Source organism: Erpetoichthys calabaricus, chromosome 7 (assembly GCF_900747795.2).
Source record: "Erpetoichthys calabaricus chromosome 7, fErpCal1.3, whole genome shotgun sequence".
NCBI lineage: Eukaryota > Metazoa > Chordata > Cladistia > Polypteriformes > Polypteridae > Erpetoichthys > Erpetoichthys calabaricus.
The window spans coordinates 1,320,919-1,347,447 of record NC_041400.2 but is presented as its reverse complement, the minus strand read 5'-3'; the positions used below and the strand labels follow the sequence as shown (position 1 = coordinate 1,347,447).

The 26,529-nt window shown below is 46.7% G+C and overlaps 1 protein-coding gene and 1 long non-coding RNA gene across 2 annotated transcripts in view; both read left to right on the top strand.

Annotated features, from left to right (window-relative positions):
- LOC127528802 (uncharacterized) overlaps positions 1-26,529 on the top strand; it is a 111,009-nt gene that overhangs the window by 51,875 nt on the left and 32,605 nt on the right. The window lies entirely within an intron of this gene.
- elovl6 (ELOVL fatty acid elongase 6) overlaps positions 19,303-26,529 on the top strand; it is a 34,471-nt gene continuing 27,244 nt past the window's right edge. Inside the window, exon 1 of the mRNA XM_028805106.2 lies at positions 19,303-19,669. Coding sequence (XP_028660939.1) covers positions 19,581-19,669 — 89 coding nt within the window. The 5' untranslated portion in view covers positions 19,303-19,580. The remainder of the gene's footprint in view (positions 19,670-26,529) is intronic.

Here is a 26,529-nt window from a genome sequence, read left to right as displayed (position 1 = left end):
CCCCAAACTGGGTGAACATTCAGGATGTGCCAGTAACACCAGCTCAGTTCTGGTGACTGGACTGCTTAACGTCTTCCTCAATAGCTGTCACTAGCTGTCACTAGCTGTCACTGGAGCACTTGTGTCTACCATGTGACTCAGCAGAGCAGGACGGATCTTTAAGAAATAATTCATTCGTAAATACCATAAAGACACTGTCACATGGCACTGCACTCACGTGCATATCGACCTCACTGTACACTCCTGGTATTTTACTGGGCGCTGCCTGAGTTCTTCATAGACACCCCAGTATTGTCCTCTCGGTGACGCCACTGTGTGCGATCACAACACTGATGGCAGATTACCAGCAACAGGAGTCTACAATTCTGGGCTGCCTGTGAAGAACTTGGGCGGCACCCTGAAAAATACCCACAGACCTCGATAAGCACATAAACACAGTGATATGTGACTTTATGACATTTATGGAAGGTTATTATGACCAGTTGAAAAAAAAAAATAAAGCTTAGTACGGTGGGTCACATCACCATGCAGGTGGTCTGGTCGTCTGCTAAGAACTTAAGACATTAAAGTGACAAGGGACAGAGCAGGGGCTGCACTCGCATACCGTACCATTAGTCCTGTATGTGCTCAGAGGTACTAGTGTAGGGTCACTGGGGGTCACTGGGGGTCCACTAGAAGCAAACCCAGCAGACAACTCGCTGGCCCGCGAGTCCAGTAACAGAAACCTACAAGTCAAGTCCCCTCGTTTGCCATTGATATTATGGAACAGCATGATCTGGGAGCACAGCGGCGGCGGTGGTGGCCAGTGTGCAGACCTCAGGTCTTCAGGGTGGGAAGAAAAAGGGGGGACGGATGTCATGTGCGTCACAGCACATGAAGGACTAAATGTGTTTTGTTTAACTGAGAAGTGCTGCTGTCACATTTCTAGCGTTAAAACAGTTAACCATACGCAGTCACGCACACTCCTTGAGGTCACTTGTCACAAACGTGTGCTTAGGGGGCAACCAAAGGGTCCAAGTGAGCGTGAAATAATAAAAGATAAAGGGTTGGAACAGAGCACTAAGGCCTTTCTTCCTCCTTTAACAGACCGACAGATGATTAACCCTTCTTTCCTACCCCAGTCCCATCTAATGCCATCTCTTCATAAAGACGTCACTTCCGACTCACCTCTGATGACATCACTTTCTGGCCAACCACGACTGTGTCACTTCCAGTCCACCGCTGATGACATCATTTCCGGCCCACCATTTATTAACTTGACAATGACATCACTCTGCGGTGGGTTGGCACCCTGCCCAGGATTGTTTCCTGCCTTGTGCCCTGTGTTGGCTGGGATTGGCTCCAGCAGACCCCCGTGACCCTGTGTTCGGATTCAGCGGGTTGGAAAATGGATGGATGGATGACATCACTTCCTTTCTGCCCTCAGCTTCCTTCCGGTCACCATTACTCAAACGATGCCGTGTTCTCTGCCATGTTGTCGAAGGTGTTTTCACTTTTTGACCAATTCTGCAGTCTTTTTTGACAACTCCACCCTGCCAGATATTATATGGGGAAGCTTCCCCAACTTTCCTTCTGGGTTTTTGCCTCGTTATTGTGTCACACGATCATTCTGTCAAAACACACACACACGTGAGGCAGGAGTGACATTTGCACTCGGCTTACCAACTCACTTACTGTCACTTGTTGTCACCTGATGGCACATTACACGCATGCTTATCTTCTCTCTTTCTGTCCAGATGACCTGCGTCCACACAACATCAGCTCAGCAGCAGACAATAACCTTGTGAAATAAAGTAAAATCTGAGGAAGACAACGCAATAATGAGGGCGAAATAACACAATACGTATATATATCTATAATAATAAAAGGCAAAGCCCTCACTGACTGACTCACTCACTCACTGACTGACTGACTGACTCATCACTAATTCTCCAACTTCCCGTGTAGGTGGAAGGCTGAAATTTGGCAGGCTCATTCCTTACAGCTTACTTACAAAAGTTAGGCAGGTTTCATTTCGAAATTCAAAGCGTAATGGTCATAACTGGAACATATTTTTTGTCCATACACTGTAATGGAGGAGGCGGAGTCACGTATCGCGTCATCACGCCTCCTATGTAATCACGTGAACTAAAAACAAGGAAGACATTTACAGCACGAGTCACACGCGGGAACGAAGGTAAATGACGTTAATTTTTGACTGTCTTTTAATACTGTGTAAGCATACATATTAACACATGTGCAATTAAACGTGTGCATTTACGGGGTCATTTCTCAGGCTTAAAAGCTCGCCTTTTACTAAAAAGGTAAATGCAAAACTATTTTCAATCAGTTTATTGAAACGCTCCCGTTAAGGATTGCAATAACATATTCGCGAGATAAAAGAACGAAGTAGGGGGAAATGGAGGAACAGCCGCAAACAGCGAAGAGCAAAAAATTAATTAAACAATTGAGAACGGAGCGAGTTAAGCATACAAGCATGTTCATAAGGGAAACAAAGCACGGTGTAAAACGTAAGTTTAAATTAAGTTTATAGAAACGCTCCCGCTGCGGATTGCAATAACATATTCGCGAGATAAAAGTTTAATGAGAAGACACGAGGTATAAACGAGACTTTGGATCACTTTGTAACGGAGTTAAAATTGCTGTAGCAAGAAACGTTTAAGTGCCGGGTCTTAGCTAACATTAAATAAAGACGTGGACATCGCAACATCACACAAGAGAGCGGCTCACGTGAACATATGAAGCGACTGACGCATACAGACATATTCATGTGTGCAGGTACTTCGGAAACAAAGAACCGTGTAAACCTAAAGTTTAAATTAAGTTCATAGACCTACAAAAGGTTGCCATTGATTTGAGGCAAGATTGCTTTTCTCCTGTACAACTATACGTTGCATTCTCAACAGTAAGCTTGCACGGCTTCGTCATATTACAACCGGAGTGCTGAACTGACAATGTGATATACAAACAGAACAATCGTAAGAACAGGATTAAATAAAAAGGCTGCTTCCGTTGGCAAAGCAACGAAAAAGGAAGACCTTATATGACGTTCGTTTATAAAACAGCGGAGAGGCTGTGTGAAGTCAGCTTCACAAAAAAACAGATCCTTAACAAATTTTTATTGGTATATTTTCACTCAATTTAAAAAGGTTTTCTTCTTAATTAAAATTTAAAAGCAGTACTTCGCCGCTGCAAAGCACGGGGATGTATATATATACATAGATAGATACAGATATATATGTGTATATATATATATATATATATATATATATATATATATATATATATATATATATATATATATATATATATATATATATATATATAGATAGATAGATAGAGAAGATATATAGATATAGATAGATAGATAGATAGATAGATAGATAGATAGATAGATAGATAGATAGATAGATAGATAGATAGATAGATAGATGTGTATGTATGTAGATATGTATATATGTGTATATATATGTAGATATGTAAATATGTATATGTATATATATGTGTCTGTATGTGTATATATATATATATATATATGTGTGTGTGTGTATGTATGTATGTGTGTATATGTATATATATGTTGATATATGTATATATATGCGGATGTGTATATGTATATATATATGTATATATGTAGATATGTGTATATGTAGATATGTATATATAAGTATATGTTTATGTATATATATGTTTACATAACCTCTTTAACACACTACTTCTCCGCTGCGAAGCGCGGGTATTTTGCTAGTATATATATATATATATTGTAAGACACGAGGGTTCATTGTTGCCCCTTTAACCCCAGCAGACAGACGCTCAGGACACAAAGTAAAAGCAATAAGAAGCGTTTGAAATCTTCTTTCTTCTATAAACCACAGCCACAAATAATACAAGTACAATAATAATAACAATCAAAGACAAATCTCTTTGTCCTCCACACCTCCCAGCCAGCTTCGTCCACCTCCACCCGACTCTGGCTCACCCGCTGGACTCTCAGCAGTCCTTCTGATCACGTGACTTGCCAGCACTTCTGGGGAGGATGGAGAACTTAAGTATTCTTCTGGGCTTTTGTTCGTGTGTGCCACTGCCCGATCAACGGGCGCATGCGCATGGGCATGCGCAGAGCTTTACTATTACGACCGCGCCCGATCTGCGTTTTTTTACTTTATGACATGAGTCCCCATCTGAGTTGTCTCGTGAGACGCCCTCTCTGCTGAATAAAAGTTGACTTCATGACGCTGCCCGATTTGTGCTGCGCATGTCTAATGTTTTACGACACACGTCACTCGTCAGGTTTGAATTGTACTTGCGAGTCACTTTCGGGTTGCCGTTATCTCCGTCTGTAAGTCGATTTCTTTTGAATTGTATAACGTCTTGGAAGAAGATTTTTTGCCTGTTGAATGAAGAGGGAGCGAAATGAAATGAGATGTGCGTCTGTGGATTTTTTTGTTTTTTTTCATTAAGCCCATGCGATGTGTGCGTCCCTACCTGGTGCCCATTGCTGAAAGGCTACGCCATCTCAGACTTTACGGTGTTGCCCAATCTGTTTAACGCATGTTAGGCTTTCAATACACGTGTGCACACAGATCGGGTAGTGACAGCGTGACCTTCTAGTACTTCTGAGCTATGCAGAAAAGAAGAGTCCCAAGGTCCTCCTGCAGCGTCTCCTGGTGGCACCCATGGTGCCCAGCAGGGCTGTGAAGCTGAACACCAGATCCCAGGGTGCCCTGCAGGAATCCAGGACACCGCTATGCTGCACGGAAATCACCATCTGGCATCCTCGGGGAGGCAGTGCCCCAAAGTCGCTGCCTGCCCCCATCACCATACAGCATATATTAATAACGTGTGTTTATGAGTGCCAGGAATGAGCTTCTGTACATTTCAACATTAAACACTGATAGAAATGATAAAGATTAGCGTTTGATAAAACTAAAGTCATCCCATGTAACAGGACCGACGTGTGATGTTTGTTATTAAAAGTTGACGTGTCGTATCGACGCCAACTACTGCAACAATAATACTGTTGTAAACGGTCACCCCGGACTCAGGGGGTCTCATCCCAGTAGTGCCAGCTGATGTGACATTTGCTGACTTACTGGAAGTTTCAATTTCTTCTTCTGCTTCTTCATGCCTTCGTTTTGTTCTTTTCTGTGCTCCAGACTGGTGGTGACGTGAAGCCACCTCTGTGCCCATTAACATAAAAGGACCACAAGAGGGGACCGTCAATGACGTTAATTCATGATGCCAAGACCGAGTCAAACTGACCTAAAACAAGAGGACTGCACGTTCATCAGATTTCTTGTTCATTTTATCTGTTGTGTCAACGTCGGTGTTTGTTACTTAACGGGGCACAGAATTGGTAGTTCCTTGGAAAAAGGGGTCACTAGTAACACACACCATCGTAAAAAAAGTCGAAATCTGACAAACAAGTGCAGATCGTTGGGTTTGCTGGGCACTCGTTTGTTCAGCCAACAGTTAAATTGACCTCCTCTGTCATCGAGACGCGTCTTTGAGGTACTCCATGGCTGGTAGTTTATTCCAAACTCCCACAACGACAACAACAACATTTATTTCTACAACACGTTGTCATACAAATGATGGAGCATAAAGTGCTTTACAAGATGAGGAAAGAAAAAAATATAAAAATAGGAATAGTAGCAAAGAATAAAGTAAAGTCCGATGACCAGGAGGACAGAAAACATAAAATGAAACTATCCAGGGGCTGGAGAAAAAAAAAACCAAAATCTGCAGGGGTCCTGAGGCCACGAGACCACCAAACCCCCCTAACATCAATGACACTCCTCATGGTCTTCAGGCTTCACATGACAGAATTTGATGATGATGATGATGGTCATGTGGACCTCTGGCCTTCTATCCAACAATGTAAGGATTGCATGGCGCCCTGATTGGGTGGTGAGGGCACAGATCACCACCACAGAAAAACCGGGAAGAGAACGGCAGAGAAAGCAGGGGTTAGAACAGATTGTGGAGCCACCAAGAATGATCATGATAATTCAGCGGTACAATAACATGAAGCTCTGTGGATGGCCATGTTATAGTAACGGGTTGTTAGCAGTTTCTAAAGTGCTCCACTGTATCAGCCTGGTGAATTTCTATCAGTAAACTTCTGCATCACAGCAGGAGGCCGTCCACCTCACCACTTCTTTTAAGTTTAGCTCTTGGAATTCTAAGCAGACCCTCAATTGAAGATCTAAGGTTACGATTTGGAGTGTAAGGTGAGAGACATTCTGAGACAGAGGATGGAGCAGATGATTGAAGGCTTTGTAAACCATCAGCAGGATTTTAAAGTCAGTTCTAAATGGTACAGGTAACCAGTGTAGTGACGACAGTACTGGGGTGATGTGCTCCGATTTTCTTTTCCTAGTTCAGATTCTGGCACCTCCATTCTGCACTCATGGTAACCGGTTGATGTGTTTTTTGGGTGGTCCTGAGAGGAGTGTGTTGCAGTAATCTAGTGATGAGTGTCAACTCATTTGTTCAGAATCTTGCAAAGTTATAAGGGCTCACAGCTTTTTTCATAAAGAAGTGCTTCCCGGCTTAGGCAGACCTAAACGCACGTCCCGGTCACTTCCACTGCCGTCCCCAAGGATGTGATTCAAGGTTACGCTGACAGAATCCTATAGGATTGACTCCATCAAAGCCTTTCAAGATTTCAGAGACCTGGTTGAGGTCCCCGTGCAGTTTCCTCCACTCTGAGTCTGTCAGAGTACACCACGTCCTTAACTCCTGGGGGGCACCACCCCACAGCTTCAAGTGCTGCTATGTCTTTCTTGTGGTGTGGTGACCAGAGCTGCCCACAAAACTCCGGACGTGGCGTCAACAGAATGTTACATGGGCTGAGCTTAATGTCCCTCGATTTATATAGCACAGTTTTTACAATATAAGATCCTAGGTAGAAGAGGTCTGCACTAGGGGTCTTCTTCAAGTCCTCCTTTGATCTGCACATGGATGTGTTGACTGGTGAGATAAAGTGCCAGTCTCCCTTTCTGCTGATGACTTTGTGTTGTGCAGCACCCAATGCCAGTGTGAGGTTATTCTGTGCCCTACGTCAAGCTTATCAGTGTGCCAACTGACTGCTTGGTAGCTAAACCATGAGGCTATGTCCCCTGGCCCCCCCATTATGATCTGCACCTTAATGGTGACACCAGCCAGGAGAGGAAATTGGAAGTATGGAGAAGGGCTTTGGAAGGTAGAGGGTTGAATAAAAATAGGAAGAAGAAGATGGAGATGGAATATCTGAGGTTTAATGAGACAAGAAAAGAGTGGAGAAGTTGAAATATCGAGGATCGGTGGCAGCCCAAGATGGAGAATCAGAGCAGAGCTGACCCAGAGAGTACAGAGTGGATTGGACAGCTGGAAGAAAAGATTAGGAGTGTCAAGTGACCCAAGAATTAAAGTGAAAGTTAAAGGTGAGGCAGTGGGAGACCAGCAATGGGGTCTGTAGCTGACACATGGGGAGAAGAAGCTGCATGTGGCAGAAAGGAGAACGTTGAGAGGGATGTGCAGAATTACAAAGGAGGACAAAATAAGAAATGAGACCATCAACAGAAGTAGGAGAGAAATCTAAGGAAGTCCTGGAAAGTAGACTCAAGTTCTGTGGACATGTGTAGAGGAATATGTGGGCAAAAGAGTGATGGGAATGGAAGTCCAGGGGAGGAGAAAGTGATGGAGGTGGATAGATAAAGAAAAAGAAGATCTGAAGGATAAGAGTAAGACTAGGGAGAAGCTTCAGGACCGAGCTGTGTGTAGAAAGCTGGTCAGAAACATCAATGCCACATGCAAAGGGGAAAAGATGAAGAAGAAGAAGAAGATGAAGATGCAGAAGAAGATGACGAAGAAGAAGAAGAGGAAAAGGAAGAGGAAGAAGAAGAAGAGGAGGAAAAGGAAGATGAAGAAAATGAAGATCTGAAGGATAAGAGTAAGACTAGGGAGAAGCTTCAGAACTGAGCTGTGTGTAGAAAGCTGATCAGGAACATCCACACCACATACAAGTGGGAAAAGAAGAAGAAGAAGAAGAAGATGAGGAAGAAGAGGAAGATGAAAATGCAGAAGAAGAGGAAGATACAGAAGAAGAAGAGGAAAAAGAAGAAGAGGAAAACAAAGATGAAGAAGATGAATATGAAGAAGAGGAAGAAAGAGACCTAAAATTTTATTTGCCTTGTCAATCACTCCTGCACATTCCTTAGACCAGGGGTGGTTGAGGTCGCTCCTGCAGAATTCCATCCCACCCAATTCCGTCATTACAAGCCCACCCTCACCTGTCTCAGACTTGATTTCGTTTCCAGTCTTGTTGGTCTGCAGTGCTGGGCTCTCATGTCATGGATTTTCTCCTTTCCCAGGACGTTGTCCTCGTGATGTGAGGAGATCAGTTTCAGGCTCACTCACGTCCTTCTCTTTAGTGTTTTATCAAAGGAGACGTTGCAGGATGGACACACACAGAGGCGGATGGACACACGTCACATGGAGGACTGCCGGCTGCTTTGTCATTTATTTCTTATGCAAAGACTGAGATAAACATTTAAGGGGGGAGGGGACCTTAACAAGCGAGACCACTGAAATGAAGCCTCAAAATGTCACCTGAGCAGCAAGTGCTTCACTATTAAGAAGCTGGGCTGTAACAACAGTCTGCAGCGAATGCGGCCCTCAAGGACCAATGCTGCCCACCCTGACTTAGGCAATGACAATATCGTGCCAACACAAACCCCTAAATCTTTCCTGCAGCTCAGCGTCTTCTATCTTGTGTTTATAATCGATGACCTTGTTGTCCACATGTGGCACTTTGCACGTTAAGCTCCATTTTCCACGAGATCGCCCAGTTCTGCCCACTTCACTACCACTTTGCCCTCGTAGTGTTGCTGTTGTCTGTGTCACTGTCACGTGTGGTATAAATGCAGACTGCTCTTGGGTATGGTGGGCATGGAGACAGCGGTCAAGGACCAGCAGAGTTCAATGGCAGATATCGTCCATCTCCCTCATGGGTGGTGAAGTGCAGCCATTGAACATTTCACAGCAACGCTGGACAAAGCCCAGTGGTCAGCAGGTGGGCTGACTGAGCGCCGAGTGGTCTGAGCTCTGAGGGGGACATGAGGGAAGGGGTTCCCAGTAGTGACTTCAAAATGAGGTCAGCCACAATACGGGGACAGAGGTGGACACTTGAGGGCACAAACGGTTTTTCCTCACACGATGATCGACAGACACGTGGAGTAAGTGACCCCGGCGGGTGATTGGGACCCTCAAATCTCGACTTGACGGGCTCACCGCGGTTCTTCTAACTTCTCATCCCCTCCGTGATTTTTCCTCACCCTCCTCATCCTCCATTGTCCCCTTTCAGCTGACCGCTGTGCTTTTACAAAGGGCACGTAAGCGGAGAGACGCTTTTCAACCCGCGTTTATTCTAATTAATCTCTGTCTTGAGGGAAGCTGAGCACAACCTTAGTCAGCGGCTCCCTCGATCTCGGGAACGGCATTTACAGAATTAATAAGGCGGCTCGCCTGGAAATCCTGCTGACTTATCACGGCGGATGTGTCTGGGATCACTGAATTCCTGAGCCAGCAGGATGGCCACCTGCGACTGTGAGGCAAGTGTCAGAAGAATAAGAAGAACGGAAAAAAACAAACAAAGTGACGACTGCCTTCTTTTGTGAGGGCAAACCAACGGCGGCAGACACTCATTTATTCCCTTTCCTAAAAAAGTCAAATCCCCAACCGGCACCTGCGCTTGTGACATCAACGATGACCTGCCAAGCCCTTTAGTGACTTCCATCCTTCATCCATTTTGATGATTTTAGGGTCCCAGAGGACCAAAGGCTGTGTTGGTGCCAATCCATGCCAGGGGGGTCATCTACCAGGTCACCAGCCAGGAATGGGGATGAATCACACATGTCACCTTCAATCCTTTCGGCACTGTGACGAAATGTCATTCGGGGAGAGTAAACCCTCAATCCCACCCTCTGCCCCCCTCTGTCTGCGGTCACCAGTCTACCTGGGAATTTTTAGAACGTCTCGTTGTCACTGCTTCAGGGACCCTCACAGTGTGACTTGCTGCCACTTTGGTAGAATGACGTTGGCCAGGCTCGAGGGCCCCTTCTCCTCCAAAGTAGTCGAATGCTCCCAACGTAAACAGAAATGTCACTGTGAAGGAATTGTACCTTAGGAGAGACACCCAGAAGTGACCTGAACTGCTAGATTTGGGGTCTCCAGTATTTAAACAACAACCCGCCATGTAAAGATGCAAAAGAAAGGCAGCAATTTGTGCCAGGCTGACATTCAACGCCATTTTGGGGCTGCTTCCTGCACTTTGGTTGGCACTTCAAGGCTGCCATGTTTCAGTCAGAGGTCCTCCCCTTGTCGTGTTTCTTGTCTCTTTTGTGCCATTTTAATCATCTGCTTGCTTATCCACAACTGTCCCGTCTTCCTTGTGTTTCAGAGACGGGACCACCCGCCCCACTGCCCTATAGATATGGAGGGTCTCCCACAGTTCCTGGAAGAGGGTTTACGTGCGCTTTGCTTTCCTTGTTCCGCTGTTTGGTTTTTGGATTGTGGGCCGCCACTGTGTCCATCTTGGATTGCCTTGCCTTCCTTGTTGTGCTCCACGGAGCTTCTTCTCCTTTTTCTTAACAAACAAATCTTTTATTTTATTAAGATAATTGGGGGCCCTGTTTGGTCTGGCACTCTATCCCCCCTCTAGTGGGCATTATTGGAAGTGCTTTTCAGAACTTGCATGCCTTGGGTCTCCCAACTCATAACTGGGGGTAACAATTCAAGTATGAAGAAGGAGGAGGAGGAGGAGGACCACCTTTAGGCTCCCTTTGCCAGTCATGGCAGCTGTGGCAAAGCCACTAAACTCCCACCCTGACATTAAATGTTCAATAGTCGAGCAACTTTAAATAAGAAAATGTCCTGAAATTCCAAACTCCAAATAAAATGAACAATACAATTCACCAAACATTCAGATTTTACAAAAGCAAACCTAAATTTACAAAGAATTTCAAAATATTAATAAAGAACAGAAAAAGGTGACAAGAAAACAAAGAGCAAGGAGCACAAAGCAGAAACCTCCAAACCAGGAAACAAGTCAAGAGCAGAATAACGGAGTCCAGAAGGTCCTCGCAGCAGCCTGCAGAATGGGGCGGGCCTAAACCTGGGCGGGGTTAAATGTCTAACTCCGCCTCTAAGTCATTGATGGCACACGTCTGAGTCCTGCCGAGCTCCACGTTGGACTTGCACACAAATCATCTGCACTTTCACATCACTCTGCCAGGCCAACAGTCGTCATTATTGAAGTCACATACCCCCCCCCCCACAATGTAACCACAAGTGTCACCCTTACAGCCTGACAACTATCACTACTGGCGGGCAGAGTGGGGCGTGGCACCTGTGGGTTATAGGAGGAGTTAAACGTGTAGCCACACCTCATTCTGAGAGCTCCGCGAGGGGCCTATGGGATAGACGGTGGTGAGAAGAGAAAACGCACACGTGACAACACTGCCATACTGTCTCCCTGTGTTCTGCTCAGGCCCTTCTTCATACTCCATTCGGGCACTGGTGCCATGATCACAGACCCTAGTGTGGAAACTGGCAGCGTCCCCACATGAATGAATCTGGACACTGCCACTCCACAGCGGCCACACTGAGCCTGAGCAGCAAATGGGCAGAAGAATGAAGAGAGAAAGTGAGCCTGGACAGTCACATTTGGTGGCAGCGGTGGGATGAGCCAGTGACAATGAGCAACAAAAACGGCTGGTTTAACAGGAAGAAGTCCAAACCATTTAAAAGAGCCCACGTCTCCGAGCCTGGATGGACGGAGGAATAGTGAACTTGTGATGGACAATTTAATGTTTTATGATTGTCTTTTAAAATGGCTTATTCTGTTATGTCCTTTAGGGGTTTGTTTTATTGTGGGGTTTATGTTAGCACTTTTAGTCCGTTGGAGTCTTAGTGCAGGTGTGTGTGGGCCGCGCCAAAGACCTGGACCACCAGTTCTACCCGTGTGAAATAAGGGTCCAAAAATCAGTCTAGGGGGCATATTAGTGGTGTTTAAGTGTTTTTAGTGATGGTGCACCCCGTTCTTAGTTTGAGTTGGCGCAGGGTGTGCACAAGTCTGGGGGGCTACTCAGTGATTGTCAGCTGTCCACAGGACACGGCAAGAGGAGAGAGAAAAAGAGAACAAAAAAGCAAACGAGGACAGGGGGCTACGCTGAAAAGGTGAGTGGGGCTGCAGGACATGGGTGAAGGAAGGGGTCCCGAAGTTGTGACATCGTGGAGTGAGGACAAGGCGTCCCAGTGGTGGCAGTGACCATGGATGGTGGCAGTTCAGGGTCCACGGGTACCGATGGAGGTGGCAGATCAGAGGGGTGCAGCAGGTGACGTCCTGAGGGGGCCAAAGACCCTGACAAAGGAGTCCGATGTGAGTTGTGACCTGTCGATTTGGGGTTTGTAACTGTTTGTTGGATTTCTTAGTGGTGCCAGCGCCTTGATACGAAGGGGCAGAGGACTCGAAAGTAAAGATGGAGGGCAGAGAGTGAAAAGGAAAGTTTAAGAACCTCAAAGCCAGACGCACAGCAGGCAGTCGAGGGGAGAGCCTCACAGGAGCGTGAGGGGCCTGACGGCGTAAAGAACTGTGGTGGTCCTCGAGGCTGATGCTCGTTTTAATAATTGAAGTTAAATCGTTTTAAATTTAATACAGAGGGGCCGAGCTGTTTACTGATCCAAACCCAAATTCTTAAAAAGGAAGCCAAGTCCTGGGACTCCGGGACTAAGTTGCCCATCTCCATATTTATTTAAGTGAAAACCTAGCAATTTGTTAAAATGATGTAAATAACTAAGAACTGGAGCATCATGGGAGTGCAGTGGTAGTGGTAGCGCTGCTGCCTCGCGGTGAAGAGACCAGGATTCACGTCCCGGACCTCCCTGTGTGGAGTCTGCATGTCCTCCCCGTGTCTGGGGTTCCCCTCACTGTCCAAAGACATGCAGAAACTGGCACCTGTGTGTGTGCCCTGTGATCCACTGGCGTCCTGTCCAGGGTTTGTTCCTGCCTTCTGCCCTCTGCTGGCTGGGATGGGCTCCAGCTGCCCCCCGTGACCCTCTTGAATGACTGCACTAAGAACTGGTTTATTGTACAATGTGAACATCATAGGTGACAATTATCTTCAAGATTTAAATTCCAGTGTGAAGATCCAAAAGCAGCCCTTTGGGCACAAATGACCCCCTAATCTCAGTTAAGTCTGTTGTACTTTATACCCCTAAGTGACTGTCACCCTGCCCTGTCCTTGTTACTGGCACCATGACCAGCCTGTACAAACTTTATAGCACTGCGCTGTCCCCAGCCTTCTACAGCTGCTTTTTCAAACCTGTGCCACCTCTCTATCACTTAGTGCCACTGCGCCTTTCCCGTGTCATGGATTAGTTTAGACCTCAATTAGCAGCAGGTTGATACCTCAGCTCTTTATGATAATAACCTGCAGATAATATTAGGGCACTCAATTCAGTCTGAAATACTCTAACTGTCAAAGTGGGACGGGGAACAAGCAATGTGTTACCCTGGCTAATGTCCCCCAGGCCACTAGAGTGCACTGTGCATTAAAATCACAGACAATGACACTCTGTGGTGGCAGGGAGGCCTAGTGCCACTAGGGGGAGCTCCTCAGGGGTCCCTGCACACCTTTGAGCGCTGGCCAGATAACTTAGTGAGGACTGACCCCGGTGGGTTTCCTGACCCCGCCATTAAAGGTCCCTGCAGTCAGAACACTTGGGGTGGGTAGGAAGCCATTGCTAAGTGGCATAGGCAAGGAAAGGGAGACTGGAGGGCAACTAGAAGAGCCAGAAGGCTCCTGGCTTTGTTATTCTTAAGCTCCTTTGTGCTTATAGGGAACTGTTTGGAGTGCCCACCTGCTTTCTTTTGTCACTTCTGTTCACTTTTGGTCATTATTTGGGGACAAAACATGAGTGCCCCCTGAAGTCCACATTGCATAATGGCTTGTGTCTTCTGGCCATCGTCAGGGAAGTGCACCTTTATGGTTAACTTACTTAAGGCAGCAGGAGAAGGTGCTGCTGGGTGGGCTGCTGAATTGGGGAATCTGAACGGCTGGCGGAGGAGCAAAAGTCGAAAAATATATAAAATAAAGCAGCTGGCGTAACGGCGGTCAGGGTCAAGCTGAAACAGCAAACTAATTCACGGACTCTTTTAGGGTTCCTTATTTTTTCTTCTTTGTGTCCCAGGGCTGAATATTTTTCCAAAAATCTCGGTTTTCTAAAAAGCACACAACGCGATGGCTTCACACATAAATCAACATTAAAGACTTCTCGATGACAAATGTCACTCTGCTTTCTGTTCCACGAGCCCCTGCAGTGAGCACACTCACATTCTTCTTACGTACACGTCTGTCCTGAGGTAGTCGAGCGACTGGCAATCCGTGGAGTCCACCAGCAGGCTGCGCTGTTCGGTGGTCCAGTGGCCTTCTACAGAGCGACGTCTGTGCAGCCCTCCCAGGGTGAGCGTGTCGGGTGCTGTGGTCAGCTTGGACCAATCAGCTGATGCCGGCACCTGACTTTCATTACGATCTCCGGAGCACTTGCATCAAAATCGGAGATCAATAAGTCAGTAGCTGTACCCTAATTTCAAAGTCCCCTAATATTCTATATGGTGGTCCACAAGGCTCTATCCTGGGTCTGCTGCTCTTTTCGATCTCCATGCCTCCATGAGGTCAGATTATCTCGGGGTATAACGTGAGCTGCCACAGCTATGCCGACGACACACAGCTGTATTTATCAACAGCACCTGATGACCCCGACTCTCTTGATTCACTGACCCTCAAAGTCTTACTTGTGTTTCTGAGTGGAAGAAAGCTAAATTAATAGAAAACAGACATTTTAGTGATTGGCAATAATGGATATAAAGAGGCTATTAGAAATCAACTTGATGCTTTAGATAGATAGATAGGATTAAAAGTCAAGACGGGGGTAAAGAATTTAGGGGTAACTATTGACTCAGACCTGAATTTTAAATCACTTATTAATCAGATTACTAGGACAGCATTTTTTCACTTAAGAAATACAACAAAAGTTAGACCTCTTATAACACTGCAAGATGCTGAGAAGTGAGTTGACGCTTTTGTTTTCAGTCAGCTAGATTAGTGTAACGCACTCCTCTCGGGACCACCCAAAAAAGACATCAATCGATTACAACGAGTGCAGAATGGAGCTGCTAGAATCTCAACTAGGAAAAGAAAATCGGAGCACATCACGCCAGTCCTAGCATCACTGCACTGGTTACCTGTGTCATTTAGAACTGACTTTAAAGTCCTGCTGATGGTTTACAAAGCCTTCAATCATCTGCTCCATCCTCTAACTCAGAATGTCTCTCACCTTAAACTCCAAATCGTAACCTTAGATCTTCAAATGAAGGTCTGCTTAGAATTGCGAGAGCGAAACTTAAAAGAAGTCGTGAGGTGGACGGCCTTCTGCTGTTATGCACATCAAATCTGCAATACGAGTTTACCGATAGAAATTCACCAGGCTGATACGGTGGAGCACTTTAAACAAACTGATAAAAACTCATTACTCTAACATGGCTTTCTCAGAGCTTCATGTTAGTTTAATCCTGATGCTCTGTATATTCAATTAATTATCATTATCATTCATGGTGGCTCCAAATCCGTACTCACCCCTACTTTCTCTGCTGTTCTTTTTCAGTTTATCTGTGGTGTTGATCTGCGCCCCCCAACCACCTGATCAAAGCCCCATGATGTCCCTCCATTTATGGGTTGAAGGCCAGAAGTCCACATGACCGTCATCATCATCAAGTCCTTCCATGTGACCCCTGAATACCATGAGGACTGATTGAGGTTATTGATGTCAGGTAGAATGCCTAGAGGGGGCTGGACGGGTGGTCTCGTGGCCCCCTGCACACCTGTGCCCATACTCTCGATGCACAAACCATCTATGACTAGCAAGTCTTCTACAAAGACCCCAGTTCACCAGTTAAATGTGTGTGCATGGAGGTCACAGGGCCTGTGGGCAGAACCTCTAAAAGCAGATTCAAGTTTGGTTTTCAAGGACAGCATGTGTGTGGCATCTGCTGCTCTCACGTACCACCACGTGGTTGGAGTCAATGCCAGCCTGAAAGAAACAACAGCCACGTCCACAGAAAGATGAGCCATTCAAACAACATGGTGTGCTGAGTGGATGACAAAGAGCCGTGGGGGACGCAGATGTTGATATAAATGTTAATTTCTGTCTTCAACATCCTTGTCATGTGTGCTCAGTACAATGAAATTCTTCTGGACGCTGTCTCCTTCCTCGACCGCTCTGCTGTGTCCCCATTGTGTCACTAGAAGCAGCACTATCTGCACTTAGTTTCCCCAACTCCATGCACTGATCCCTCCCGTGATCCTTCCCAAGATCCCTAGCGGCCACTAGCCCAGATCAATGCCTTTCAGCAGCCCTTGAAGAGTTTCATCATCATCATCATCATCATCTCTTTCTCTCCCCGTCTCTCACTCTCTCACACCAGCCCAGCTTTATAGGAAGGCCCCGCCCCTTCTGACATCAGCGCTCTCTCTCTCTCTTTTACCCCACAGGCTCCGCCCTTTCTGACAGTGTGGGTGTGTGTTTCTCTCTCTCTTTTGCTCACTCTGCCTCATCTCACATTCTCTCTCTCTCTCTCCCTGGTCCGAGTCCCATCACCGGAATTTTCATTCCAAAAATGCCACCGCATGTACATGTGACCCACCTCACTACAACCTGCAGAACCGAGATGGTGGGTGGGGGGGGGGGGGTGGTGCAAGTCAGAGTCAAGAGTGGAGAAGGACAATGACGCTGCTCGTCTGGAGAGAACGATGACAATAGGGTGGGTGTATTTTAGTGGCTTGTGTGCATTACCAGCGTCTTTATTGGAGTGCATTGTCTTTGAAATAAAGAAGGTCATTTTGGGACTAAAGCAGTATCTTGTACTGGGGTTTGGGGAGTGAGATGCCTCCTACAGGCCACTACTGCTGTTGGCTGAGTGAAGTCTGAATGTTCTCCCTGTGTCTGTCTGCATTTTTACTCCCACATTTGTCAAAGACATACAGGTAAGGTGAACTGGTGGCTCAAATCTGGTGGGGTGTGAGTGGGCCCTGTGATAGACTAAAGCATCCTGTCCGGGGCCGTTTCCTGCTGCTGAAATGGGCTCTGCAACCAGCCTGGGCCATGACCCTGAACTGGATTAAGCTGGTCTGGGAATGTTAGATCAACAAAACCCCCAGGGATGGCCTTAAGAGGTCCAAAGAATGGACATGACTTGGAGGTCCCACCAGTGCCTGGGTACAAAGCCTCAATGGCAGCAGTCTGTAATAATGAGGCGTCGTCACTATTATGTGTTCTTAAAAATAACCGTTAAAAGATTTGCAGATGGTTTTTAGAAGTCACCTTAAGCCACATGCACCCTGTCGGCGCCATGATCAGGTTTTATGTTTCATTCTTCAATCTCACACCCAGCCTAATGTCATGTTCAGCTTCAAATTCAATGATTTGGTCAATAGTGGTATTGTGGGGTACATTATGGGTACAATGAGAAGTCAAGCAAAGTGACACCTTTTATTGGCTAACTGAGCCGATTACAACATGCAGGCTTTCGAGGCAACTCAAGGTCCCTTCTTCAGGTGACACGGAATTACTGCTCATTGCAATGATTTGGTCACAATCTGACACTCACTAAACCCTTCTTAAAATACTCGAGTTCCTAACTAAATCAGTCCCACTTTGTATTCTGCAAAGAATAAGACATGATGTGTGATGCGCTCCCCTAATGCCAATTCAGGAAGAACATCAAAAATGTCATCGGCCCACCGAAAACGTGAAACTCCATAAAGCTGAGCCTGTCCACTGGAGACCCTGGAGCAGCTTAATGAAATACTGAAAAGGAGGGGACTGCTGGTGACTGAGGGGCTTCCAATTGAGTCCACCATACAAAGTCCACTGTCTTCAATTTAAAACTGGCAGCACCACCCAAATCTCACTGGACCCTCACCAGTATGTTTATTGGGAACAGATTGTTTAAAGGCACTATATAATAGATAGATAGATAGATAGATAGATAGATAGATAGATAGATAGATAGATAGATAGATAGATAGATAGATAGATAGATAGATAGATAGATAGATAGATATTTTGCTTAAAGGCACTATATAATAGATAGATAGATAGATAGATAGATAGATAGATAGATAGATAGATAGATAGATAGATAGATAGATAGATAGATAGATAGATAGATATTTTGCTTAAAGGCACTATATAATAGATAGATAGATAGATAGATAGATAGATAGATAGATAGATAGATAGATAGATAGATAGATATTTTGCTTAAAGGCACTATATAATAGATAGATAGATAGATAGATAGATAGATAGATAGATAGATAGATAGATAGATAGATAGATAGATAGATAGATAGATAGATAGATAGATAGATATTTTGCTTAAAGGCACTATATAATAGATAGATAGATAGATAGATAGATAGATAGATAGATAGATAGATAGATAGATAGATAGATAGATAGATAGATAGATAGATAGATATTTTGTTTAAAGGCACTATATAATAGATAGATAGATAGATAGATAGATAGATAGATAGATAGATAGATAGATAGATAGATAGATAGATAGATAGATAGATAGATAGATAGATAGATAGATGTTATTCTGATTGAGGTCATCCTCTGTTTTAGATCTGAGGCTTCTTTTCCTTCACTCATTCTTTTCTTCGGCCCTCGCTGCGGGTCCTTTAGAGTCCCTTTGTCACCAGATCTGAATGCTCCTATTCTCCTTCTCCGCACCTTCTCGTTAATTGTTAATTTTAGTTCATACCCATTAAAATTCGAAATGTTTGATCTACGAAGGCGTTTTTAAATAGCGCAGGATGCTGGAGGTCTCACCCTCGGTCTGCGTTGGCCTAAGCGGTGTGCCACTTGACGAGATGTTCACTGTAAGAAGATGGTCGCTCGTTTCTAAGTGATAATTAGAGCCGCTCGTTTATTACCAGCCTTCCGTGACCCTTCAAGTGAATGCTTCTTTCCCGCCGTTTTAAGAAGATGCTAGCGCTTGTTACGCATTTCATAAGGCGATTAATAAGCCCTTAAATAAAAGCTGAGCCACACGGGAAGTGATCTTGTCACTGATGTCACTTCTCCCCGTTGTCCGGCACGTGCCCGCCGAGATGCCAGCCCCAGCCGAATGTCGCTTAGGCCGATTACGCGCAGCGGACGCTATCAATAGCAATGAGAGCAGCAGAGACGGGCGGCGCTAGGACCGCGAGGCAGCAGTGACGGTGCGCGGAGGGCGGATGCCAGCCGGAGGTGGGGATGTGACATTGGAGAGGAGTAGGAAGAGGAGAGGAGAGGAGAGCCGGTAGCGGCGGCGGCGGCAGCAGACAGAGCAGTGCAGGGCAATGCTACAGCACGGGGACAGCTGAGGGACAGCAGGCGACATCCAGATACCGGGGCACTTCAGCTGAGAGGCGTGTCACACCAGTATTGATCGGCAAGGGCATCCCGCCACCAGGCATCTCATGAACATGTCAGTCCTGGCTTTGCAAGAATACGAATTTGAACGCCAGTTCAATGAGAATGAAGCCATTCAGTGGATGCAAGAAAACTGGTAAGTGGCTGGATGGTTATTAAAGTGGGCGGGTTGGGCGCCGACTGACTGGCATGTGTGTGTGTGTGCCGATGATGAGTCAGTGGACCCCTGCATGGGCGCTCCGATCACGTGATGGGGCGCAGCACTTGTCCTCCCTCCGCCTCACTCGCCTAAATGTGGGTGCCGCCGTCAATTTCGAGGTTCACGTTATTCGCTCCTTGGTGGTGGGTTAAGGGGTGAAGTTCAGGCACCCCCCCCCCCCCCCCCCCCCCCCCTCCGATCATCATCATCATCATCATCACCATATGTGACATTGGTGGAGGGCATTGTCACATCTCAGGTGTTCAAGGTGATGCCGTTCTTCCAGCAGCTGCTTTTCAATGACATGGGTGGGGGGGTTGGGGGGGGGGGGGGGGGTGGTGGTGCTGCATGAGTTAATTCTGCTTCGTCTTCTTAAACAATCAGGCGGGGTGTGGGGGACTTGAATGGTCAAAGGTCAAGTGCATAACTGGCATTTTCATTGTCAGATTCCCCCAGGGTTACAGTAGACGAGCATCAGCTTCTTGATGCACTGCGCCCTTGAGTCATGGAGAGCGCCAGCCTGGCGAGCATCGCCTCTCGTATGTCGCGTCCATCTGCACGGCTCGCTCGTCCGCCCGCCTGCTTCCCACATAAAACGGACTGCCCACCGGACGGACGGACCTGCTATCAGGCAGGTTATGATGAACGCGCACCGCTGACACGAGCCGGGCGTGGAGGGTGAGCTGCCTGATTGGCACTGCCACCATGTCCACCTCCTCTCCCTGCTACTACAGTGAGCTTCTTTTCCTTCTTTTTTTTTGTCCCTCCTGCTCCGCACCTTCCACATCATTCCCGAATTTCTCTCTCCCGACATCACCCGGATTTCCTAAATTAGCCGGCCTGTGGAGTTGGAGGTGTCGCGAGGAGCCTCCTCGTCGTCGTGTTCGTCGTCTGGGGATCAATTAAGTGGAGTTAAGTGGGCATAAAACTTGCACTTGAACGTGTGACGTGCTGCAGTGGGCATACCGGTGTGTGACATTTAACAGCCATCCTCTGAATCCTGAACTCGAGCGCGGGAGACATCGGGCATGAGGCGGGAACCAAACCAAGACGGGATGCCAGTCCATCACAGGGCACACACACACGCACACTACCACCGTCACTGGGCTGGGCGGACTGGGCAAAAGAGACACCAGTAAAGCGGGACACGGGCGGAGCCTGCGATGTGCGGGCTTGTGTTCGAAGCTCTGAAGCCATAAATTCCGCTTCGCCTAATAGGCTTAAAATAAGGAGATCGTTCGGGACATCGGAGAGGCGACGAAAAGCGCCGAAGAGACACGAGGCCATGAAAAGGGACAAACCAGAGACACTCTTTACAATTCGAAATGGACGGGGAATCCACCAGGCAAACAGTTCAAGTCAGGGCCGTTAAAAGCCCCCCGTCTTATTGTGGCGTGCAGACGTCGCGCGTGGAGTCCTTTCCAGGCGTGGTCAGTTACATTTGCGGCAGGTCGTTAACTTCAAAAATTAATACTGATCGTTCATTTTTTAGGGGTCCCTTATTAAAATGTTCCTTTCTAATGGCAGGGTCGGTGGCATCACTGCTGGACATGAGGGGGTCGACTGTGACGTGTGAGATAATAAAATAAAATAAAACAAAATAAAATAAAATGGCTAAAAGCGAAACTTTGTTGGAAGCTGGATATCTCATGGGAGGGATTTCACTTTGAGATTTACTGCTAAAGTAAAGTGCCCCTATAAATAAAATGCATTATTAATTATTATTATTATTATTATTATTTCATACTCTTTGAACTTCCTTACAAAATCTGTACGAAAAAAAGTCACATTTTGTAAGTGAGATGACTTTGGATGTGTCAAAGTGCATTCCACAGGTGAGCCAGCCTCATATAGCGCCTTTTCAATATAGCGCTCTTTGAGTTTCAGGCACAGAATGCTGCAACAAGTTCTCAGGTAAAAAGCAGGTGTAACTTTTACAAATTACAACATTAAATAAAGAATGTGTTCGCATAAAGACTCGGATTTGTTTAAACAAACTAATTAACATAAGTGGAAGCCAACAATATCTGCCCATTTCTTAATTGCTGGAGGAGTACATGCACCACACACACACACACACATATAAAACTGGACACACTCTGACTCGCAGGTCATCTCAGGTCCAACACACAGTAAGAGAAGAACTTCAACGACGTGCCGCGTGGATCCTTCTGAGCAGCTGCCTTGTGTTTGCTGTGACGATTTACCCAGGGGGGTCCCCGGTCAGTTAGGACATGCAGACAAAGCTGGACCTGGTCACAGACCCTTGCCGTCCACCCCATCCTGGTCATTCTATCGTCATTCTATGCGATGACAGAATCGATCATCGTGTGTTTGTCGTCTTATCCTGCCACAGCTAATCAGGAGCTCCATTAATCGTCTAGTAGGCCTGCTCTCCATATTTCAGAGTTCGGAGTCCTGGAGACCTCGACCCCCTCTGGTCATTCCCTAGTACAGTCTCTGCTGGGTTCTTCCACTCTTGTGACAAATTCTTTCCCTCTGATATTTCTGGCAACATTTCCATGGGCAGGCTTGGCACAGCTTGAGAACTTTCAAGAAAGCGTCTGTGAATTCTCTGGATTTCTACTTTAACTCCTCTTAACAATGTGGTGTGATCTTCAACCAAAGCCGATGTCATGTTATGTGACTTCTAGCCGTGGGCTACGTCAGACTTGCTGACCACAGTTGTGCCGCCAGACCGTGTTGATTTTAATGACTGAAAATCACCAGCCATGTCACACTTGGCAGTCGGATGCCAACCTTCCAGCACTGCCAATTTCGCCACTTTTTCTAAGAGCCAATAATGTCACTACATCACCCAAAGGGTACAACAAGTCCGGCCACAGTCTCAACTTGTGTTTTTCTTTTTTGTATTCCGTCGTGGCACATAAAACATGAGACATCAGACAGACGAACTCCTCTTCTGTTTGTGAGGTCCACCACAACCTCGTCACTGCACTGGTTATCAGCTCCCATGCACACACAGAGCCACCTCGTCACAAAGGGACAATCAGCCACGTTGTCAGAGTGAGCCGTGGACTGGTCGGACCGAGTCACCAGGCATGTCACATAATGTGACTGGCGTCATGTCATGTCACCCACGCCCTCTGATTTGCTCAGGTTATTAAATGAAGGCTAAAACTGAAAAGTCGTGTAATGTGACATGGCCTGAAGTCGCAATACCAACAACATTTATTTCTGTAGCACAATGTCACACAAAACATGCAACTCAAAATACTCTCACACAGGTGACAGTCACCTTTCAGCGTGTCCCTCTCAGGTCCGGACCCAGGGGGGACTACAATACAATCAAAGACACACAGAGAGCTGGACGTCTATTGGTCGCACCTCAACGTGCCATTTAACCATTAGATGGGTGCTGTGACCCTCCAGGCTGAGGTCGTCTCCGATTGGAGTTCGATGAGCCAATCAATGGAATGAGATTGGAGGCGTGGCTTGCCTGTGCTATAAAAATGGCACCCCAAGTGCGGGTGCTAACAGAGTCTGCTCTTCTGTTCATGTGCGCCATGAAATATTAGCGGGCTGCAGTAGAAGAAGAAGAAGAACTGGAGAGACACAAAAAGAAGGGATTTCAAAAGGCCACAGGAATACAAATTGTCTGCAAATTCAGCTTGAAAAAGGACATCCGGCAAAGAAAAAGTGCAAGGGCCCCGCAGACACCTCCTGAGCTTCCCCGAGTCTCCAAACATGCGTCCACTAGAAGAGGAATGCAACACGACTTCAGTTTGAAAAAGACCCCCTGGGCGTTCCACAACAAACAGTACCTCCAGGAGTCAATTTGGCTGAGCTAAGCCCCCCAGCGCTCTTGTGTTTTGGGGGACTGTTATCAATGCTTGTGCCAGCTAGTATTCCAGATGCCCCCATCACTATTTTCATCTGGGTCCTGTGGATGGAGAAGACAAAAGTTGGACTCAGCAGGAAATCAGGACCCTACGCCAAAACCGCAGGGTCTTTGCCCCCTTTAATGGGGTCCGGCGGTATCTTTGTCTTACGCTTTCACATCTTACTAGGTGCTTGAAGTGGAGTGCTTTGTGGGTGTCTTCTTCCTCCTTACGATGCGTTTTTAATTTTAATCAACTTTTTACCTGTTGAGCATCTGACCTTCCCTGAGTTTCCAGCACGTAAATGGGGTAGGTGGTCCTCTTTGGGGTTCTGAGTTCACTGATATACTATAACGCTGTGCTAAGTTGGGGGTCCCAGTTGGGGATTCCACTCCTAGTGGTTCTTGTGCGTTTGTAAGACAAAGTGAAAAGATCAGAGCTTACACTTCTGAAGCCCCCCACACTCCCACAGCCACTGACTTCAAGATGAAGGGCCACCAGGACTGCGGACTACTTTGGGCTTTCAGGGTCCAGACAGCTTCCTATCGGCAGAACAAAACATTAACAAGCAATTTGAGAGAAGGATGTCAGGGTCGCAGTCTGTCACTCGAATCTGAACAGGACAGGACAAGTGGTCAACAGGAGAGCTGCATGAGATGACCACTGGTGCTCTGGAGTCACCAGATCAGAGTCCAGACCTCACCCCCTGAGCCGTAGACCCCCGTTCATGTTAGGAAACCCATTAATATCAGTGGCAGACTAAGACAGTGGGGCAGCCTGACATTTCCGAATCCCTGATTGTTGAGAAGTCTGATTGGCAGCTGCTGGAGGTCATTGCTGCTGTTTTGCCAGTTCATAAATCCAAACTGTGAATGTTTAAGTGACCTGTCCGGCATTGGTCAGAAGGCGTTTGTGTTATTAGCTTAAGCGGGTCGTGTCCGTCTGTGATTGGGAACTCGCTGATGAGGAGATTAATTAATGCCCACGGAATTCCGAAGGGCTCACATACGTTCTCTTGCAATTGTATGTGCTAATAATTAGAAAGAAAGAAAGAAAGAAAGAAAGAAAGAAAGAAAGAAAGAAAGAAAGAAAGACGCGGAGCCCACCACCCGAGCCTTAACGCCCGAGTAAGCCCGCCGCGTCCTCAAGTCCAACGGTAATAAACAGCTCTTGTGCGGAGAGCGGAAACAACCAATCGCTGCCATCTTCAGATGTCGGCTGACCGCGCATTGGCCAATCCGGAGGCGGCGGCGCTGTGCTGACTGTTTCGCGCTCCAGTGACAGGCGAGCGCCTGCGAGCAGCACGTGTGGCGGAGGCGCCCGGCCGAGGAGGGAAGGGAAGACGAGGCGAGGCATTTAGCAGCAGCGTGTCTGTGAAAGAAGCCGCCCGGCGCCGGCCCGCCTCGCCACTCCAATCGGCGGCGTGTGTGTTTGTGCACTCGAGCACGATTGTTGACAAAGCGCTGCTGGGCTGCGTGTGAAGCGGCGGCGTTTCAGCGCACGTACGCACGGCCCGGCACGGCACGGCACAGGCAACCGCCACTGCTTTGCAGACTGATGGCTTTGTAGCGCATCGGTGCAGAGGACACTTCGGGGTTCATTTAAGTCAGGCTTTATAAATAAAGTTTTAAAGCTCTTGTGAAACGGCGCGGGACCACGAAGGCCAAAGTCTAAAGTGTGTAACGCTTTGCAAAGGCGCCTACTGTGAAAGGCGCTATAGACAGACAGATGGCATTTCATTTGTCCGCCGGGGGGAATTTGTCTTTTTCGAATCTCAATTAATAAATAAATGTGTTTGTGTGCCATTTACCTTAGAAATGGTCAGTGATGTTGACTATCAGCGCACTGGCATTAGCGACTGGATGCCAACGTTGTCCAGTAGAGGATGGTGAGGACTGCCCTGTAGACGCCCTTTTCCGCTATTCTGTAAAATTGTCCTGATGCGTGGGAGGGAAGAAGCTAAAGCAAGGTGGTGGCAGGAGGGATTTTGTAGGACCCTTACAAAGCTGACCCTCACAAAGCTGTGCCATGACAGACGCTAGTTGTCCTTAAAGGAGGATGCCACATTGTTGTAGATTGAAACCCTGCTGCTGTCTCTGTTGGTAAACCCTGGGCGAGTCATCGCTGATGCACACCTTTCTGCTTCTATACTGTGAGGTGCCATTAAGCCTTACAAAGACTTTTCTAAAATTCTAATAGTCAGTGTGAGCCTGAAACTCTGCCCACTTTTCCTCCAGTATTGTACGTCTACTTATTATTTTTTATTAACATTAGGTATTTGGCAGACACCTTTACTAAAAATTAATTACAATATGGGGAGGCACAGTGGCGCAGTGGGTAGCGCTATTGCCTCGCAGTTACGAGACCCGGGTTCACTTCCCAGGTCCTCCCTGCGTGGAGTTTGCATGTTCTCCCCGTGTCTGTGTGGGTTTCCTCCCACAGTCCAAAGACATGCAGGTTAGGTGGATTGGCCATCCTAAATTGTCCCTGGTGTGTGCTTGGTGTGTGTGTGTGCCATGCGGTGGGCTGGCACCCTGCCTGGTGTTTGTTCCTGCCTTGCGCCCTGTGTTGGCTGGGATTGGCTCCAGTAGACCCCCATGACCCTGTAGTTGGGATATAGTGGGTTGGAAAATGGATGGATAATTACAAGATTGAGATGTTGGAGTCCAGACCGGTCTCGGGGTGACACGAGGAGTCAGGGGCAAGGTTTGAACCCGCATCCTTTTGCTTGGACGTTCAACATGATGCCAGCTGATGCCCATTGCCTGATTTTTTTGTAGAACTTGTGTTGGTCTTTCTGAGTTTTCTGTGCTATTCATGCAGTCCGTCAATTGGGTTCTTACGTCCATTGACTTATACTGTATTCGTATCTAAATGCTAGAGATTTTTACGGGCTTTTTGTTTTATCTGTTTTATTCTTTAAGTGTGTATTCTTTTATTTTGTTAACTTATCTG